The sequence below is a fragment of the Schistocerca piceifrons genome, chromosome 1 (assembly GCF_021461385.2).
Source record: "Schistocerca piceifrons isolate TAMUIC-IGC-003096 chromosome 1, iqSchPice1.1, whole genome shotgun sequence".
Taxonomy (NCBI): domain Eukaryota; kingdom Metazoa; phylum Arthropoda; class Insecta; order Orthoptera; family Acrididae; genus Schistocerca; species Schistocerca piceifrons.
This window is the reverse complement of record NC_060138.1, coordinates 1,105,210,441-1,105,230,268: the sequence shown is the minus strand read 5'-3', so window position 1 is coordinate 1,105,230,268 and position 19,828 is coordinate 1,105,210,441. Positions and strand designations below refer to the sequence as shown.

Genomic DNA, 19,828 nt, shown 5'->3' with positions numbered 1-19,828 from the left:
AGCGGTTTCGTCATTGGTGTATAGTCTTTAATACTGTCTCGCTCGTCTTGTTTACCCTCTCAGCTTGAAGGTATGCTGACGATTATCCCGTAACATCTAGTAAGTCAACACCATAAAACCATTCATCTTCCACTTATCACATGTAGGGATAATACTCAACGCTCAAAGACTTGTGAATGGCTTTGCTTATTTTACCCTAAGGACTACGGCTGGAGCCAATCTGAGACGAGCACCATCCTGAGCGCCTTCTACTGGGGCTATGTGGTGACGCTGGCGCCAGCCGGGTGGGCAGCAGACAGGTTCAATTCGAAGAATTTGTTGTCGGCCTCTCTCATCCTCTCCGGTATCCTCACCATGCTCACAGAGGTGGCTGCAGACACTGGCGGTGTGGTGCTCGTCTGTGCGTTCAGAGTAGTCATGGGCCTCTCTCAGGTACGTGGCTGTGACAACCTTACCAGGAACACATTATTCGTGTAGTACTTGTCCCGCTTTCAGCACACAGAATAAATAGATTAACACACTTCACACCTTCACATTTTGCAGCCAAACTGACTCTCACTCATGCCAACATGATAAGAGATCCATGTAACAATATGAGGCACAAAGCTAAGTTGTGGATTAAGACGTCCCTTAGCATCGTTGTGACACATAATATATATGTACAGACACATTTCATGTTGTAAATCTGGACATGGGCATGTGTGGCAGTTACAGTATGCCTGCAGCATGCACAGTATCAATATAGACAATAGATATACACGATGCAGAACTATTTTTCGTACAACAGGTCAAGCTAACCAGCGCTGCGTGAGATTGTTGCAGAAGCACGCTGTAGACGTCAGTAACACATAAGTGTGGTAGCAATCGTTGGGCATAGAGAAACACAAGTACCTCACGTCATAAGTCTAGGGAGCACGCAGAGTGCTTAGCATTCTACCCAAGTTGGTTTGCAGAAAAATTGTTCTTTGTGAATAGACGTGAAATGTGGGTACTACCATAAATTTGATCTTCGTCATGCACCCATTGTTACATGGATAATTACATCGCTCTCATGATTTATAGAAATATTTACAACAGAAACATTCCAATGAATAAACCTGAAATCCTTAATTAAAAAGTACGAAGTGGGTCCAATAAGCAAGTTTCCCTATTTTATAAAAAAATACGCTCAATTTATTATGTTGAAATAGTTTTATGGACTTTATACAATACTTCTGTTATTTTCTAGATAGTGAGATGTTTTTCAAAGCATTTTTGGTAACGTGACGGAAATTTTTCAAAGCCGGTGTTGTAACCAGGTTGGGTCCTGTGCTCCTGACCTACTCTTCACTGTCAATGTCACTTCATCATGGGTGTTGAAGCGCTTATCTTCAAGACGACCTTTGAGTTGAGATTGCATATGAAACTCATTTGAGGCAAAATCTGGCGAATATGGAGGATGTGGGAACACTTCCCATTTGAATCTTCCGAGCTCCACATAGGTCATTCGAGCTGCATGATGCAGACCATTGTAATGAAGGGAGAGAACTTTGTAAGACAAAAATCCACGGCGTTTTCTTTTGATGACAGCTCATAATTTCTCAAGACATTACAATACTTCTCAGTATAAATTGTGGTGTTGCGAAGCAGGTAGTAACAACCTCCGATAGCACCAAAAGAGGGCTAACATTACTCTTCCTGTGGAATGTACGACAATCGCCTTTTTGAGAACTTCGCCACCTTTCATCCACATCGTGCTCTGACATTTTGCCTCAGTTGTCGAAAGATGGACTCAGGTCTCACTGCCATGCGAATGCTCACACAGCTTTGTCCACAAATAAAGCTTAAGCCACGATGTGTGTCGACAGTGGGTTGTTGTTTTGCTGGGGAAAACCGAATAACAGAGCGCAGATCACAAGTGGACAGACTTTGTGGTGGTAACTCCATGCTAACTGTCGGCATACTGGCAAGATACTGCTATAATCGTGGTAAGCCAATGTGAGCGGTGGCAACACATTTCAGTCAAACTCGCCAGTTCCCGCATGTCTTGGGTTTTTTATTTCGCAGAGAAGTAAATTAGGGAAACTTGCTATTGGATGACCCTGTAAAACCTTTCAGAGACACACCTGAAACAGATGCATACATTATGTCCAACATGTTTTTGAGGAATATCTGTCTTAACTTCTATGTCTAAATTAATAAACTTCTTTACAGGTTCAGCAATGATGAATTTTCATTTCTTTTCTTTCGAAATCTAGACTCATAGCTTCATCTATGAGAATACTCAAGTTTTTAGATGCTATTACAGCTATGCAAATTATCTCAGGTAAGATTATAACTATTTTCAAATTGTTCGAACCCTTCTGGCCAGCTAATTATTCTTTATATACCCAAATACTAGAATATGTAAGCACACATTAATTGTACCAGTCTAAAATAAAGATTGGTGCTTTTCCTTAGGTGTTAAAGATTTTTGTGTCATATCTTCCAAGACCTGATTTGCATGTGAAATCATTTACTATGAATCAAACATTGTAAACCAAGCGCATACTACGAGTACATTTGGAAACAAGAAAAAGAAATAGTATTTGCTTTTGTGTCTTCCACGATTCAAATATGTACATTCTTAATGTTTTCTTAAAGTTGTTTCGGAGCCGTAATTGAGGGTTTGAACGAAGACTTAATCATTCTGGGCTCGAAGTTTTTTTTTATTTAATAAAGAAATTTCTTGACAAATGTTGATGGTGTTGAGACAGCAACCAGCCACAAATTTATTTTCAGTTCCTTTATTCGAAGGATACTGTTACCGGTTTCGAATCGTTGTGATTCATCTTCAGACGGTTTTCATGCTTTCATTACAACGTTTTTTACAGATTAATTGTTCTAGTATATTAATAATACATAATTATAAGCACGCCACACAGATGATCGCGTTACTGATTTTCATTGGATGTGACTTATGTGAAATGTCCGTTTCGAGTGGTGTTCATCATATTCGTCGAACAGATGTGAATACATGCCCACTGCATTCTTATCGTCGCATACGTAAATTTTTCTCGCTAAACACATTAGATTTGTCACACACCACGTGTTTTGATACAATACAAAGTGCTTACAAACATATGAGTGACAAAGATGCTATGATATATCGTAACATCATGAAGATGTCCCATGTTTGGAGAAAGATCATAAATTCACTTATGGAACTGAAACGCCTTTTACACTACTACAGAGAGACATTGATTTTGTGAGCTTTAGAGCGAATACTGTTAAATTAATTACAAAGATGATTTTTTTACTGCTGTATAAGTAAGACAGTACATTATTTATTTACATTTAGCATCATGAGAATTACCTGTTCGGAATTCTTCCCAAAATACTTGGTGTGCAATCCTAATGTGTCACGTATTATTTCTAAGTCGTCATCCAGCCACACTTATTTGTCCCTTTGTTGACAGCATCTTTAGAGGTATTTTCTCCATGATTTCATTTAGTTATCCCGCTATGTCTCGCTGAGGTCTTATTACTGCTTTTCCGAACCTCACGTTCCTGGTGTTGCTTTACGTTTCCTGTGCTGGGATCGAACGTAGTTTTCCAGTTTATTGATCACCTTCCATAGATTATGATAAACTTCTTCAGCATAACATTAATGCAAGGGCGCTGATGACCTAGCAGTTGAGCGCCCTCCGCCATAAATCATGATCATCGTTACACTGACTGACTCAAAGCATCTCCATCGTATTGCTGTTTCGTTAATATTTTCAGTTGAATGCATCGTGCTTGGGTCGAATCAATGCTGGTATTCCTAATTCGTTCAATATCTTGCCGGCACAACTGGTTCACATGGCTCTGAGCACTATGGGACTTAACATCTGTGGCCATCAGTCCCCTAGAACTTAGAAGTACTTAAACCTAACTAACGTAAGGACATCACATACATCCGTGCCCGAGGCAGGATTCGAACTTGCGACCGTAGCGGTCGCGCGGTTCCAAACTGAAGTGGCTAGAACCGCTCGGCCACAGAGGCGTCATAGAAGTCAACGCCTCGTTGTGCGTCTCCGCGTACAATTCAACTCCGTGATTCGGTATTGTCGTACGCACTCGACGCAGTATGTCTTCGGCCATATTGTCTTTGTATTTGTTCCACAAATGAAGTGAGTTCGATGAAAAAGACGTTGAATGATGACGGCAAAAAGTGATCGAATTTGATGCGCAGAAGACGAAATAACAGCATCAGCGGGTGTGTTACCCAAATGAATCTCATTTTCGAGCAAATGTAAACATTGACAGACTTGTCGATATATTGCGCACAACTCACCATTGACAGTTCTTAAAATTCCAAATGGACTCGGTTCGCGAATATTAACCAATAATAAACGCATATAAAAACATTCGGCATTGCTCGAATGAATCGAGTAAATGCGCCCCAAGGCATCGGTTGAATATACATTGACGTATCCAGTAAAGTGCTTCGTGTTTCCGACGTTGGAATTTTCTTGGTGATGCGTTCCATGTGAAATATCGCGGCGTCTCCGAGTAAAGCAGTGTTCTTGCAAATGGATCACTTGCGCATGTCGTGTAGAAGCTTATCAGCGCTGTCGCTAATGGTCGTTCAGCTCTCTTTGCTGACGTGAAATAAACTCGTTGTCCATTGTCCAGGTGCACACCTAAATGGCCCATAGCAGGATGAAGATCACGTATGGAGAATGAATAGATTCTCCAAGCCTCAATGCTGTGCCATATGTACCCATCTGAAATTGTGAAACTTCATCGTTGGCATCAGGAGCTGCTATACCAAATACAACCATGTCGCTTCTTTATTTGACGTGGTTTCAAACGTATTTGATGAACTTAGAATTGCAATACTCAACATAGCAGTGTGCTTTGAATGTTTTGGAAAGCAGCGACAAATACGGAACAATCCAGCTACTGCCAACTACAACGTCCTTATTTCTGACTTTGGGCATTATAGTTATGCTGTTATCCTCCACGTAGCCACTACGGTACAGGGGGTAACCGCCACTGCCTGTGATCGTGACAACCAATAAAGCACGTGGGTGACGTTTGGGGCATTTGTTTTCGATCAAGCACGTTGAATCCCAGTTGTCATCGCCACACTGTCCATGAATAGTATTCGTAGTCACTACCTCGTACAACTCTGGATCCCTTTTGGGGATCAGAAATTTCTGCTCAAATGATGGCGCCTAGTTCATCCGTTCCTATTTTCTCGACCAACCACAGGAGAATAAGTGCAGTCCTATTCTCTGTCACACCATAAATTACGTCCAATATCACACGTGTCCGAAGACATAATAGTGTTTCGTAATGAAATCCAATGGCCCTTGCGTTTCTGTTTGAATACTGGTGGTGTAATATCGTGGCGATCCCTAGATGAGTGACTAGGTAGTAGCAGCTGCGTGATTTCGATCCATTTTGCGTCGCAAGTGAAAATGATGAATAAATGTGGTCGACTGTATTGGCGCTTCTAACACACGTCGCTGACAATATGGTAAGTCGGCCAGCATTGTTTGCATTTCCAACTCCATTCATGATACCAAGGGGATGAATATATTCTTCGGTACGCAATTTTTGCTTATTTAAACTTTATATGTCAGACGTCCCCTTTCGATTTTGACACACACATCAACGGTAAACCGATGAAACAATCTGCGGCATTTCAATATATGAAGGGCTTATTTCAATAGTGGTACTAGTCCATTACCCACACTATTCTGCCTATAATACTTCTGAAATTAATGATCCAAACAAACAGAAAGAAAAGTTCATCTCTAGCAAGAAGCCATATGCTTGAATATTTCTGGTATCTCAACTGCAGATTTTTCAGAGTTCATTTAACTTTAGGACTCTGTATCTCAAAATGAACAAAAATGGACATGTACCACTATAGATATAAACCTTCATATGCTTGTTTTCGTTTCCACGAATCATCAAACGTGGGTGTAAAAAATCGTACAGGTGACCTTTTTGTTTGCTTTTTTAACTGTAAGCGAATAATGAATTTTTGTTGGGTATCGAATTTAAACATGAGTAATATCATTGCTATGTACTAGTTAGTGGATGAATCATGGATTCACCATCTTAACCAAAAAATAATATCCATCCTCTCCTCGGCAAAATATCGGTGGGTATTGTAATGAATCATACGAACAATGGATTTTGCAGATACGCTTAAGGTTATCACCATCATGTCGTTGAACCAATATGTCGTGAGACACCAAATTCTCTTCAAGGTCTGATCACTATTTTGTGATCATCCAAAGGAAACCTTTCTAGTCCAGCATTGAACAATTTGACCAATTTATTGTGTTCATGTAAGAGTTGTAATTGCGTAATAATGTTTCGCTTTACCGTAAGGCTGATGGAACAATCCTGACTGATTTCATCATAAGGATTTCTGAGGAAATGAATCTCAGGAAAATTTGATCGGCATTCACTGACGGCAATAATGCTCCTGCACGATGATGAATTTGTTCTTGTATCTGTTAATATGAAGAGAAATTATTAATTTATGAGCCTCGGTGAAACTTTGTGAATCGTTGATGTTTCTGTGATCTGTCTGTGTACTTGAACTGTAATTCAGTCGAAAAAGAACTTCCCTTAAAATTCCGGTAAAACCTCATTCTTCGATAATATTCACCCGAAATGATGTGATTTGGATTGAACTGTTGTACTTTTGTACTCTGATCAGCCAGAACTTATTGAAAACCTACGTACTATTGATATAAACCCTTCCAGGCGATAGAAGCATCACCTGGCGAGGAATGACTGCTAGTCAGACACACGCAAGATTTAGAATTTTTCCGTCTTCAGCAACTATACTCGTATATAAAAAAATAATAAGCAACCAGTTGCATATAAGAAACTTAATTTCTTTACTGATTTCGGGCACTTAGTGCCCTTCTTCAGCAGCCATAACCTTTTGGAGAAGGGCAGTAAGTGCCCGAAACCAGTCAATAAATTAATTTTTTTATGAGCAACTGGTTGCTTATTACGAGTATTTCATTGTTTACACGCGCCCAATGCATGTAGTATCAGTAAGCGTGCTGTCCATGTGTGGAATGGGCAGTTTGACCGAGGGCAGATTGTGTTCGCCCGGAGTCTCGGCACAAACATTTCGGAAACTGCAGGAATTGCCGGTGTTCGAGGAGTGCTGTGGTGAGTGTCTTCAACAAGTGGCGAAACCACATCCATGGGTCGTGGGGTTGGGCGACCGCCCCTCATTACTTATGTCGGACGTCCTAGGCTGGGCAGACTGGTAAAACAACACAGTAGGCTAACTGTTGCGGAACTAACATCAGACGTCAAGGCTTGTGCCAATAATAACACCACGACATCGGCAACTGCGACTGAAATGGCGATTTGTCTATCAGCACTGGACGTTGGCACAGTGGCAGTGCATTACATGAACTGATGTATCCCGATACCTTCTTCATCATGGTGATGGGAATGCGCAAATACGTCATCTTCCGGGGGAACAGCTCCTTGACATCTGTACTGTGGGACGGAGAAAAGCAGGTGGAGACTCCATTATGCTCTGGGGAACAATCATGTGGTCATCTAAGGGTCCAGTGGAGCTCATGGGAGCCACCATGTCGGCCAAGGAGTATCGCACCTTGTTAAAGACCACGTACGCCCCTTCATGACGATCATGTTTCCCGCAGCAGTGGAATTTTTCAACAGGATAATGCGTCATGTCACAAGACAAGGAGCGTGATGCCCATCCCCCACCCCCTCCCGCCCCGACCCCCTCAGCTCCCCAGATCCGACCCCGATCGAATACTTCGGCGATGTGACTGTATGTGGCGTCAGAGTTCATCGCCCCACTTCCCGAAATTTATTAAAATTAAGTGCTTTTTGGGTGCAAATGTGATGCCAGCTCCATCCAGCGACTTACCAAAGCCTCACTGCTTCCAAGCCCTTCTGCTGCACCGCTGTTACCCGTATCAAAGATGGACGTACTGGCTACTAGGTAGATGGTCGTAATGTTTCGGCTCATCAGTGTATATTCTGTAACTCATTCTTCGATGGAGGTTCTTGGCCAGAGAGCAATGACGCCAGTGGCTCTGGTGGCCGTGTCAATTCCGGTAATTTGAGCTTTCCGATCGTACAACATAATCTTGGTGGCTCATTCTGAAGTCTCAAAGAATTGCAATGTTGACAAACATTGTTACGCAGTTCACCAGTACCTCTACGTGTTATCGACTGTTGGATCGTACCTGAACGCCAAAGGCTCAATTCGAACTGTCACGTTTGGCCGTCTGCTTTGTCGACTTACAAAATTACTTAGTGTGTAAGCTCTAACTGAGGGAGTCAAACTCGACTGTATACTTTGTTCAGGAGTCATAATGGATCACGCTCGAGAGATTCGTATACGGTTGCCTCCAAGCACTGTCTACGCTGTTCGTCTGTCTCACTGAGTCGACAATCACGTAATTGATTCTCCTGTGTGGGCGACAATCGATATTTCAACGCCTCACTGGGGGCACTTTTTCCAGAGGAATAAAACACAGACTGAAACGAAATGTTTCCAGCACACCAGATTACCAAGAAGTGACATCAAAATAGTTTTTTTATTTTTTCATTTATGAAATCATGTGACAGCAGAACTGTCAAATCGACCGTCACTTTTCTTTCATAAGGACTTTCATACAAAAGGACCATCCCAATTTCCGACTTTTCCGTTGGATTTTCCACAAATTTTCTTTCATACAAACCTTGTCCCAACAATTATGAACACAACAAAAATATCAGCCACATCGCTCGAGTTGTTCTCAAGTGATGCTCTTTCATACACGCAGCAGTTGGTTTTTATTCACACAGATATGCTCAACCCAAAATGCAAAATGTCTTCATTCAAATGTTCACAACAATTCTGGTATTACCAAATGCAACAAAGGTATCATCTACACATCCAACTAAAGATAAAGAAACGTCATCATTATTTAGAGTAACGTGATTAATTTTATGTTCATGTGTCAAACTTTCTGCAGTTCTTACAAACCTCTTTCTAAAAGTAACACAATTAATAGAACATACCATTGCAAATTTGTATCCTAAGTTATCTTCAGTTACAAACTAACCTTTTTCTTTTATGAAATGATAATTAAATAGACACCCTAGCTGCAAGCAGGCGTTGATACACTTCATTGGGGACATGCTGAAAATGTGTGCCCCGACCGGGACTCGAACCCGGGATCTCCTGCTTACATGGCAGACGCTCTATCCATCTGAGCCACCGCGGGCACAGAGGATAGTGCGTCAGCAGGGACTTATCCCTTGTACGCTCCCCGTGAGATCCACATTCCCAACATGTTCACAACACTACATTCGTAGTGCGCCTAATAGATGTTTGCCCATCATACTCATTACTCGTGGCAGATTAATCTACCAAGTCCCGTATGAGTTCGGGCATAGCGTGTGCGTTCGCACAAGAAGGTCAAAGGCCGGGAACCCATATTTTTAACTATATATGACGGTTGTATCTGTTCCCGAAAGAACAGTTACCGTCGATGACCATGCAGCTTTGCTAGAAATGAAATGATAATTAAATAGACACCCTAGCTGCAAGCAGGCGTTGATAGACTTCATTGGGGACATGTTGAAAATGTGTGCCCCGACCGGGACTCGAACTATGGATCTCCTGCTTACATGGCAGACGCTCTATCCATCTGAGCCACCGCGGGCACAGAGGATAGTGCGTCTGCAGGGACTTACCTCTTGCACGCTCCCCGTTATATCCACATTCCCAACATGTCCACAACACTACATTCGTAGTGCGCCTAATAGATGTTTTCCCATCGTACGGGACTTGGTAGATTAATCTGCCATGAGTAATGAGTATGATGGGCCAACATCTATTAGGCGCACTACGAATGTAGTGTTGTGGACATGTTGGGAATGTGGATCTCACAGGGAGTGTGCAAGGTATAAGTCCCTGCAGACGCACTATCCTCTGTGCCCGCGGTGGCTCAGATGAATAGAGCGTCTGCCATGTAAGCAGGAGATCCTGTGTTCGAGTCCCGGTCGGGGCACACATTTTCAACATGTCCCCAATGAAGTGTATCAACGCCTGCTTGCAGCTAGGGTGTCTAATTATCATTTCATTTCTAGCAAAGCTGCATGGTCATCGACGGTAACTGTTCTTTCGGGAACAGATACTACTGTCATATATACTTCTTCTTTTAGTTACATAAGAAATTATAAATTTACTGCAATTGAGTAGAAAGAGCGGATGTGACAGAAAGAGATTGTTAGGAAAATGAGATCAAAGATATCTGATCATTTGGACTTCATTCAGTTACCTACCAAAAATCTGTAGAACATTCATACAGTTTTACTGGTCCACAGTAAAATCAAATGTGAGAAAAAATTAGAAAAATCCCATACATTACACTTCTTAAAATTATTCATATAAATTTCAATTTGTTGGTGCATCTGCAAGAATTCTGAAACTTGTGTTGTTAGAAAAAATTAAATGTCAGTTGAAATTCAATGTCATTACCTCAACTTCTTTGTCCAATAATTAATAAAAATTAAAAACATTCATACATTATTCCTTAATAATTATATTATATTGTATGATTCTTTACATAATAATATTTATATTACATGAAAGCTACCTCCATTCATTTAAACATTTAATTCATGTGTAGGCCTACTACCAAATCAAAATGCAACTTTTGTTGATGACCTAATTCAAAGATGTAGGACTTAAAGTTTGTGTGATACAGTGTGAGCATTTCACAGTAAATCATTTTATGTGATACATAATTATTTATATTAATACTACAAGAAGGAGGAATCATTATCTTTAGGGTCAATGACAATGACAAGAGATGAAACGGATATGCTACAGCTAGCCATTATCAGCCCTATCTGACACAGTTTACTATCTGACTGGGTCCAGATAGTAGGCCAAAATCTGGAGGTTACTAGATTTTCAATAAATTATGGAAAAGTCACAAAATCAACTTTATTTAATTCATATATAAGATACTTAACACAAAAAATTGGAATTAATTGACATAAAACATTGAGAAACAAATTAATTTAACAAAAGAATAAATTAGTATTCATACTATTAATGATACTGATAGTGTTTCTAGATACTCAAAGATAAATTATGGAAGCTCCATGAGATTTTGGCATTGAGTCGAGCTGCAAATGATTCGGCTGTTTTCAAGTAATACCTAATACCACTTGTAATCATGCTTGTTTCTTGCACATCACACTGACTATTATTATTTTTATTTACCAACTCGTGAAAGCAATCCCCAAAACGTGTCGTGAGTTTTGCGAGAGATAGTTGATTCAGTCTTGTCTTCTCTACTTTTTTCAGCTGGCATTCGAGACGACCTGCTACTGGTGGAAAATTCTTCGCAAAATTCCTATGAGATCTTCTGTTGAGTTCTTTCAGTCTCAACAATCTCCAAACAATCTGTGTCGAATCTTGGGTTTAAAAAGTTGGCAGTCGAGTAATTTGGATCTTCACTTAAGAAGCTGAAACGACTTTCTAATCCAGTTTCCAATAAGGCCCTGTTGTAACTCAGAGGCCCTTTCTGCTGTTTCTACCTTATCTTAATACTTATTTTATACCACAACATGTAATTTTACTTTGGATATGCAGGAGAGACGAGAACTTATTTTCTCAATTTCTTGAAGGACTTCAAAAGCTTTACCCACTTCTCCATCAAACAGCACTGATGTGACATCAAATTGCTAAGCTTATCATGAACAGCCACATGCAGACATTGCCGGTTTTTGTTTCCAGAAGCGTTGTACCATATAAAAGGTGGAAATCTGTCTCATGCTGATAAGTTGCACCAAATGATGCTTTGGTAAATTTAGTTCCTTCTGGACTTTTTTTTGTGAGCTAAGCTCGAATCATTGAAGCGTGTATGAGACATATACCATAAGCGATTATTCCTTCTACTTCAACCTGGACCTTGAATGGCTCAGTTATAATCATCTGCAGCAAATGGAACATCTAGATGAATTATACTCAATCTCAGGAACAGCTTTCTCCATGTTAGCGCCTGTGTCATTAATGAGTAAATGCGCTTGCTTTGGAAAATATCCCTGCAAACTGCGACGGAATTAAGTCTCTTTGTGATGCAAAAGGAGACAGCCAGAGTTGCAACCAGAGGGATGTTTATTAAGTCGGTGACCGGTTTCGGGATGCAGCGTTCTCAAATCAACCAATGTTTTCCTAGTAAAATGTCCATCAAAGAGGAAGTAAAGATAGTGAGCAGATATGCTTATGGTCGCAAATAACGTTCGTTAACCAATGTTAACTTTAACTAACGTTATTTGGGATTATAAGTTTATGTACACACCTCGGTCACTGCTATTTACACATTTTATTTGGCAAACCTTGGTTGGTTTGAGATCCAGTCACCGACTAAATAAACACCCATTTTAGTTGCAACTCTGTTGTCTTTTTTTGCATCACAATTTAAAAATGAGATTCTTCCCACTATACCCAGCACAATGGCGTTATGTAAGCTTCTTTGCTATATTTTCATCATCATGACAACTATGATAAGATCTCACTGCAAGAGCTCCGTGTTCCAGCTGAGTTGTAAAACTTGTTCTAGGACTGTTGTAAGTCCAGTCGTTTCTGATAGATAATGGCTCATTGTCTAGTGCAGTCAAATCTGCTATTAAATAAAAAAAAAATTTCCCTCATACGTCGTGTATGCCCCAAAGCAATTCGCTATTCAACTTTATTTTTTCTATGTTGAAGACGGATTTGTCTTTGGGGCAGCTGAAGATGATGGAGCTTCACGGGCGCCTATAACTTCATTAATATCCTGAGATTTATTTTGATGTTTCGTTGTCAAATGTGTTTTCATAGCTGAAGTACTAATCAGAGAAGAAATATGTCATTAGGGTTAAGGTACACTAGATATCTTCTACTAGTTTAAATGGCTTATTATAACTACATTTTGCAAAATCATCAATGTATCTCAAACAAGTTTAAATAAATATTCGATAAATGGGTAACTACTCAATGGTATCAGTAATCATATTTATGGACAAACATCTTGTTGATCAGTGTAATAAAACAAATCAAAACAAAAGAATAGAAAACAAACTAGGGTATTGGTACATATCAGCTTTTTTTAGTTCCACACTATGAAAAATTTCAATTTCGCCCAACAACAAACAATTAAACTTTTTAATGCCACTGTTTATATCAAAAACTACAGAGATCTCTTCTTTACTGATGATACTTTTTGTAATTTCAATTGCAAATGAACAAATTATTTTCAGATATAACATCAAATAACGAGGTTTTAAATTGTAAGACATTTCCTGGGGCAGATGTGGATTGTGACCACAATCTAATGGTTATGAACTGGAGATTGAAACTGAAGAAACTGCAAAAAGGTGGGAATTAAGGAGATGGGACCTGGACAAACTGACTAAACCAGAGGTTGTACAGAGTTTCAGGGAGAGCATAAGGGAACAATTGACAGGAATGGGGGAAAGAGATACAGTAGAAGAAGAATGGGTAGCTCTGAGGGATGAAGTAGTGAAGGCAGCAGACGATCAAGTAGGTAAAAAGACGAGGGCTAATAGAAATCCTTGGGTAACAGAAGAAATATTGAATTTAATTGATGAAAGGAGAAAATATAAAAATGAAGTAAATGAAGCAGCCAAAAAGGAAAACAAACGTCTCAAAAATGACATCGACAGGAAGTGCAAAATGGCTAAGCAGGGATGGCTAGAGGACAAATGTAAGGATGTAGAGGCTTGTCTCACTAGGGGTAAGATAGATATGGCCTACAGGAAAATTAAAGAGACCTTTGGAGAGAAGAGAACCACTTGTATGAATATCAAGAGCTATGATGGCAACCCAGTTCTAAGCAAAGAAGGGAAGGCAGAAAGGTGGAAGGAGTATATAGAGGGTTTATACAAGGGCGATGTACTTGAGGACAATATTATGGAAATGGAAGAGGATGTAGATGAAGACGAAATGGGAGATAAGATACTGCGTGAAGAGTTTGACAGAGAACTGAAAGACCTGAGTCGAAACAAGGCCCCGGGAGTAGACAACATTCCATTAGAACTACTGATGGCCTTAGGAGAGCCAGGTCTAACAAAAAACTACCATCTGGTGAGCACGATGTATGAGACAGGCGAAATACCCTCAGACTTCAAGAAGAATATAATAATTCCAATCCCAAAGAAAGCAGGTGTTGACAGATGTGAAAATTACCGAACTATCAGTTTAATAAGTCACAGCTGCAAAATACTAACGCGAATTCTTTATAAACGAATGGAAAAACTGGTAGAAGCCGACCTCGGGGAAGATCAGTTTGGGTTCCGTAGAAATGTTGGAACACGTGAGGCAATACTGACCTTACGACTTATCTTAGAAGAAAGATTAAGAAAAGGCAAACCTACGTTTCTAGCATTTGTAGACTTAGAGAAATCTTTTGACAATGGTAACTGGAATACTCTCTTTCAAATTCTGAAGGTGGCAGGGGTAAAATACATGGAGCGAAAGGCTATTTACAATTTGTACAGAAACCAGATGGCAGTTATAATAGTCGAGGGACATGAAAGGGAAGCAGTGGTTGGGAAATGAGTGAGACATTGTTGTAGCCTCTCCCCGATGTAAAGGAAACAAAAGAAAAATTCGGGGTAGGTATTAAAATTCATGGTCAAGAAGTAAAAACTTTGAGATTCGCCGATGACATTGTAATTCTGTCAGAGAGAGCAAAGGACTTGGAAGAGCAGTTGAACGGAATGGACAGTGTCTTGAAAGGAGGATATAAGATGAACATCAACAAAAGCAAAACGAGGATAATGGAGTGTAGTCGAATTAAGTCGGGTGATGCTGAGGGAATTAGATTAGGAAATGAGACACTTAAAGTAGTAAAGGAGTTTTGCTATTTAGGGAGTAAAATAACTGATGATGGTCAAACTAGAGAGGATATAAAATGTAGACTGGCAATGGTAAGGAAAGCGTTTCTCAAGAAGAGAAATTTGTTAACATCAAGTATAGATTTAAGTATCCGGAAGTCGTTTCTGAAAGTATTTGTATGCAGTGTAGCCATGTATGGAAGTGAAACATGGACGATAACTAGTTTGGACAAGAAGAGAATAGAAGCTTTCGAAATGTGGTGCTACAGAAGAATGCTGAAGATAAGGTGGGTAGATCACGTAACTAATGAGGAGGTATTGAATAAGATTGGGGAGAAGAGAAGTTTGTGGCACAACTTGACTAGAAGAAGGGATCGGTTGGTAGGACATGTTTTGAGGCATCAAGGGATCACAAATTTAGCATTGGAGGGCACCGTGGAGGGTAAAAATTGTAGAGGGAGACCAAGAGATGAATACACTAAGCAGATTCAGAAGGATGTAGGTTGCAGTAGGTACTGGCAGATGAAGAAGCTTGCACAGGATAGAGTAGCATGGAGAGCTGCATCAAACCAGTCTCAGGACTGAAGACCACAACAACAACAACGAGAAGTTAAATAGGTCACATTTCGCAAGAAATCGAATAGTTAAGTCACACAATCAATGTGTCAATCTTACGCTTCACTCATGAATGATGATGCCCAGTTTCAGCGGAATCTGCCCGATCGTCCGCTCCTGACCTCTGTGAGCTCGTTCACACTACTCTTTACGACATGCTCTGTGGAAATGTTCAGCCGAATATCGGACCGATGAGTAGCCAGCCATTCAGCTATCTGGACATTTGGTATCCAGTCAAACAGCTATCCGTTTCATCTCTGGTAATGACAGTACCGCTGCCTTGTTTTCTTTCCTAAATTTTGGATTACCATAAGTTTCCTTGCTATTTTAGGGTTTCGTATTCCCATGCACACATTCCTTGCTGGCAAAATGGATCCCACCCAAAGAAAATGCTGTTTTGGGAACTGCTGTTTACTCAGGTGACTTATGTTCAGTACAGCCTTCTAGTTTGCTTGTAATGGCTTTATGTGTATATAGTTTCAATGCAACTGAAAGATGTATGGATAGTTCTGAGAAACCTCTTATTAGTTCAGAGAAAACTTTGAGAAACATTCCACTATTATGCAGTTGCAAAATTATAGTGTTATATTTTCTTGAATGTCTCAAGCATTGTATTCTTAATCTCGGGAAGCATGGTATGCTTTGCGAATAAGAAACTGTTGAGAATCAAAACTGGATGAAGATAGCAGAGGTTGACAATACCAGTTACTTTATTTTCACACGACCAGTTTCGGACCGTTATAAGCCCATCCTCAAGAAACGTACCGGAAGTGGAAAAAAACGGGAGATAATTTTCACACGCCGCAACACACATAAAAAAGAAAAATCAATTTTTTTCTAAAAAGTTTTCAAAACTTTTAAAAAATATTTCGAAACCGCCGTCAGGTTAGGTGCTATGAAACCTATGTCAATGCGCAAGTGGCACCAGACACACTGGGTAGGAAATATATGAGGGCATTTCCAAAAGTGAAGATACAATGGCTCTCAGTCCTTAAATAGAACATTTATTTAGAAAATGTCAGTAACATCTTATTAACTGAATTATTTGTTATCTCTCGACATAATCATCCCCGTTATCCAAACATTTGTTAAGTCGGTGCACAAGCTTTTGTATCCCACAGTCATAGAAGGTTGCCGCCTGTTGTCAGAACCACATTTCAACTTCATCTTTGATCTCTTCATCATCGTGGAATGATTTTCCATCAAGATGTGACTTCAGGTAACGGAAGATATGGAAGACGGTGGGCGCTTGGTCTGGGCTGTATGACGGATGGTCCAATACATTCCATTTGAATTGTTTGAGTTGTGCTTTGGTTACAAGTGCAGTGTGAGGCCGAGCATTGTCATGAAGCAAGCGGACTCCACTTGTCAGCAATTCCCTGCGTTTGTTTTGAATTGCCCTTCGAAGACGTTTCAAAGTCTGGCAATATGGAGCAGCATTAATTGTCGTTCCAGGAGCCATAAATACCAACAGAGGAATGCTTGTCTGTCCCAAAAAACAGAAGCCATGATTTTCTTTGCTGAAGTCGACGTTTTGTATTTCTTGGCTTTTGGTGAATTCGAATGGCGCCATTGCATTGATTGTTGCTTGGATTCAGGTGAATGGTGATAAACCCACGTCTCGTCACCTGTCACAATGTGATCAAGGAACTCATCACCTGCTTCAGCACAGTTTGTGAGGAAGTCGAGTGCAAAGCCCATCTTTTTCTTTTTGTGTTCTTCCGTTAACAGTTTTGGAACCCAGGGCGCACACAATTTCCTGTACCCTAACTTGACAGTCACAACGTCATAAAGAGTTGTCATTGACACGTCCAGTATGATCTGATGCAATTCTTTCAATGTGAGACGTCTATTCGCACGAATTGCTTCCTATGTTCACCGAAGAAGGGCATCAGATATCACAGATGGCCGACCTGTTCTTCATTCGTCATAAACATCGGTCCTACCTTCAGAGAAATGACGACACCATTTCGTTACATTTCGTCGATTCATAATGTTCCCATAAACAGAAACAATTTCTTTGTGAATATTCGCTGGTCGCTGACTGTTTGCATGAAGAAAACGTATGACGGAGAGCACTTCGCATTTGGCGGGATTCTGAATCGGCGCAGCCATTTTAAACACGACCTACTCCAAACAGAAGCAACGTTCAACTGCCGAACGACCGTGAGAAGATAGCTAACGGTTCAAGGTTAACACCAGTGTTGCCAACTTGCTCGGCAAAACTCTTCTGTTCCTCTGGCGTACGGTGTATCTTTACTTTCCGAAATACCCTCGTATACAAATGACATCACGATACTTACGCTGTGATGAGGTCCCCGAGCCCTGCGTGTACCACGTGCGGTGTGCTGCCTATGAGTGCAGAACAGGGAGTAGCGGACGTGAACGAGGAGGCAAATTGGTAAACCAGAGTGGCAAAAGTGCTCGCATCTATTGACAGAGAGAAGAACATGGGGCCACTAGCCCGGCTGTTCACAATTGAATCGCTGTTTCCAGTACGACACCTGAGGATGGACTTATATGGCTAACAGTCCCAGAACGGTCGTGTGAAAATAAAGTAATCTGCAACTGAAGTGGTATTTTCAACCTCTGCTATAATGCTCAGTTGCTGATGTTCTGCCAATAGGATTGTTTGTGGTTGAAAATAATATAACTTTGCAACCACTTGGTTACAACGGCATCATTATTTGAATAAATATTAATCTGTTTAATTTATTTAGTTTTGTTCATGGAACTTTGAGAAACGATCGGCTTTCCTCTTTAAAAATGAAGCTATAACGACATTGTTTTCTCAATGTTACTGTAGGCGATCAGCTGGGCACAGTAATAGCAATGATGACATCAGGGGCATTAGCTGAGAGCGCCGTTGGGTGGCCATTTATCTTCTATTTCTTTGGTGGACTTTCCATCCTTTGGGGAGTGATCTTATTCTGGTTTGGATGGAATACCCCATCTGAACACAAGCACATATCTGGAGCGGAACTTACTTATATTGAAGAATCTTGCAAGGATGTCTCACGTGAACAAAAGGTAAGATACAAGTTGTTTCCTAAAAAAAACGTATTTTTGTTGTAGATGTTCTTACTGAGACGGTTTTACGTATGTTGTTTACAGAAGTTTCCAACGCCGTGGGTATCGATTTTCACATCACTACCCGTATTTGCTCTCATAGTTGCCACTATAACACAGAACTGGGGATTCGACACGCTCTTCACAGAATCACCAACGTATTTCAGTAATTTTCTTGGATTTGACATTGCATCTGTAAGTAAAGCGGCTTACGTCATTAACTGCATTTGGGTGTAAAATGTGTGGCTGAGGTTATTAACTGAGAAAATAATTGTAGAGTGCTTTCCTCCACTCTGATCCATTGCAGATATCAATATGCTGACGTGCTTTCGACTTTGCTGGTAACTTTATAAATGAGTCTGGAAAAATTATAGATGTTGTGTCGATTATCGAAACTGTTACAGATAATCAAAGAATGAATCATTGTGAAGCCAATCCGGCCCTTCAGCGTTTGGCAGCCCATATCACAGATGTTCGTCTAACGATGCAGTGACATAAACATGTCCTAGATATAAACAAATTTGCACGCCTTTTTGAGAGATAAAGCCAGTTTGAGAAATTTCAAAAAGTTATAATTTCTAGTTCTAGGGTAGTTTATATGTTTGTGGATGTATCGCACGGTAATTACGCAAAGTCCTCAGCATTCCAGTCGAATATCAGAGTTTCCCAGAGTCATACTCCAAGTACCCAGAGATGATAAATATGTTATACTGTTTCTACGTCTACAACTACATATATACTCCGCTGACCACCAAGCGGTGTGTGGTGGAGGGCACAATTCACGCCAAAGTCATATTCCACTTCCCACCGGTTCCACTCACGTATCGCTCGAAGAAAAAACGACTGTCTGAACGCCTCAGTACGAGCTCTAATTTCTCTTATCTTTTAGTGGTCATCATTGCGCGACTTGAAAATTGGTGGTAATAATATATGCTTTACATCCTCGGCGAAGATCGGATTCCGGAATTTAGTGAGCAGCCCCTTCCGTTTAACGCGCCGGCTATCTGCAAATGAATCCCACTTCAAACTTCCTATGAGATTTGTGACGCTCTCGCGATAGCTAAATGTACCAGTCACTAATCTTGCTGCTCTTCTTTCGACCTTCTCAAGCTCTTGAACGAGACCCAACTGGTAAGGGTCCCATTCAGTTGAACAATACTCTAAGACTGGATAAACTAACGTATTGTAAGTAATTTCCTTTGTTGAAGGACTGCATCGCTTCAGGATTCTACCAATAAACCGCAATCTAGAGTTCACCTTGACCGTTACT

At 40.4% G+C, this 19,828-nt stretch overlaps 1 protein-coding gene and 1 non-coding gene across 2 annotated transcripts in view; one reads left to right on the top strand and one right to left on the bottom strand.

The window, feature by feature from the left end:
* The first annotated feature begins 354 nt into the window (after nucleotides 1–354).
* LOC124777953 (putative inorganic phosphate cotransporter) overlaps nucleotides 355–19,828 on the top strand; it is a 48,434-nt gene continuing 28,960 nt past the window's right edge. The window contains exons 1-4 of the mRNA XM_047253514.1: nucleotides 355–432; nucleotides 15,821–15,908; nucleotides 18,296–18,519; nucleotides 18,604–18,753. Of these exons, the coding sequence (XP_047109470.1) occupies nucleotides 355–432; nucleotides 15,821–15,908; nucleotides 18,296–18,519; nucleotides 18,604–18,753 (540 nt within the window). The remainder of the gene's footprint in view (nucleotides 433–15,820; nucleotides 15,909–18,295; nucleotides 18,520–18,603; nucleotides 18,754–19,828) is intronic.
* Nucleotides 9,169–9,243, bottom strand: Trnat-ugu. The gene has a single exon. It is a non-coding gene; the product is annotated as a tRNA-Thr (tRNA).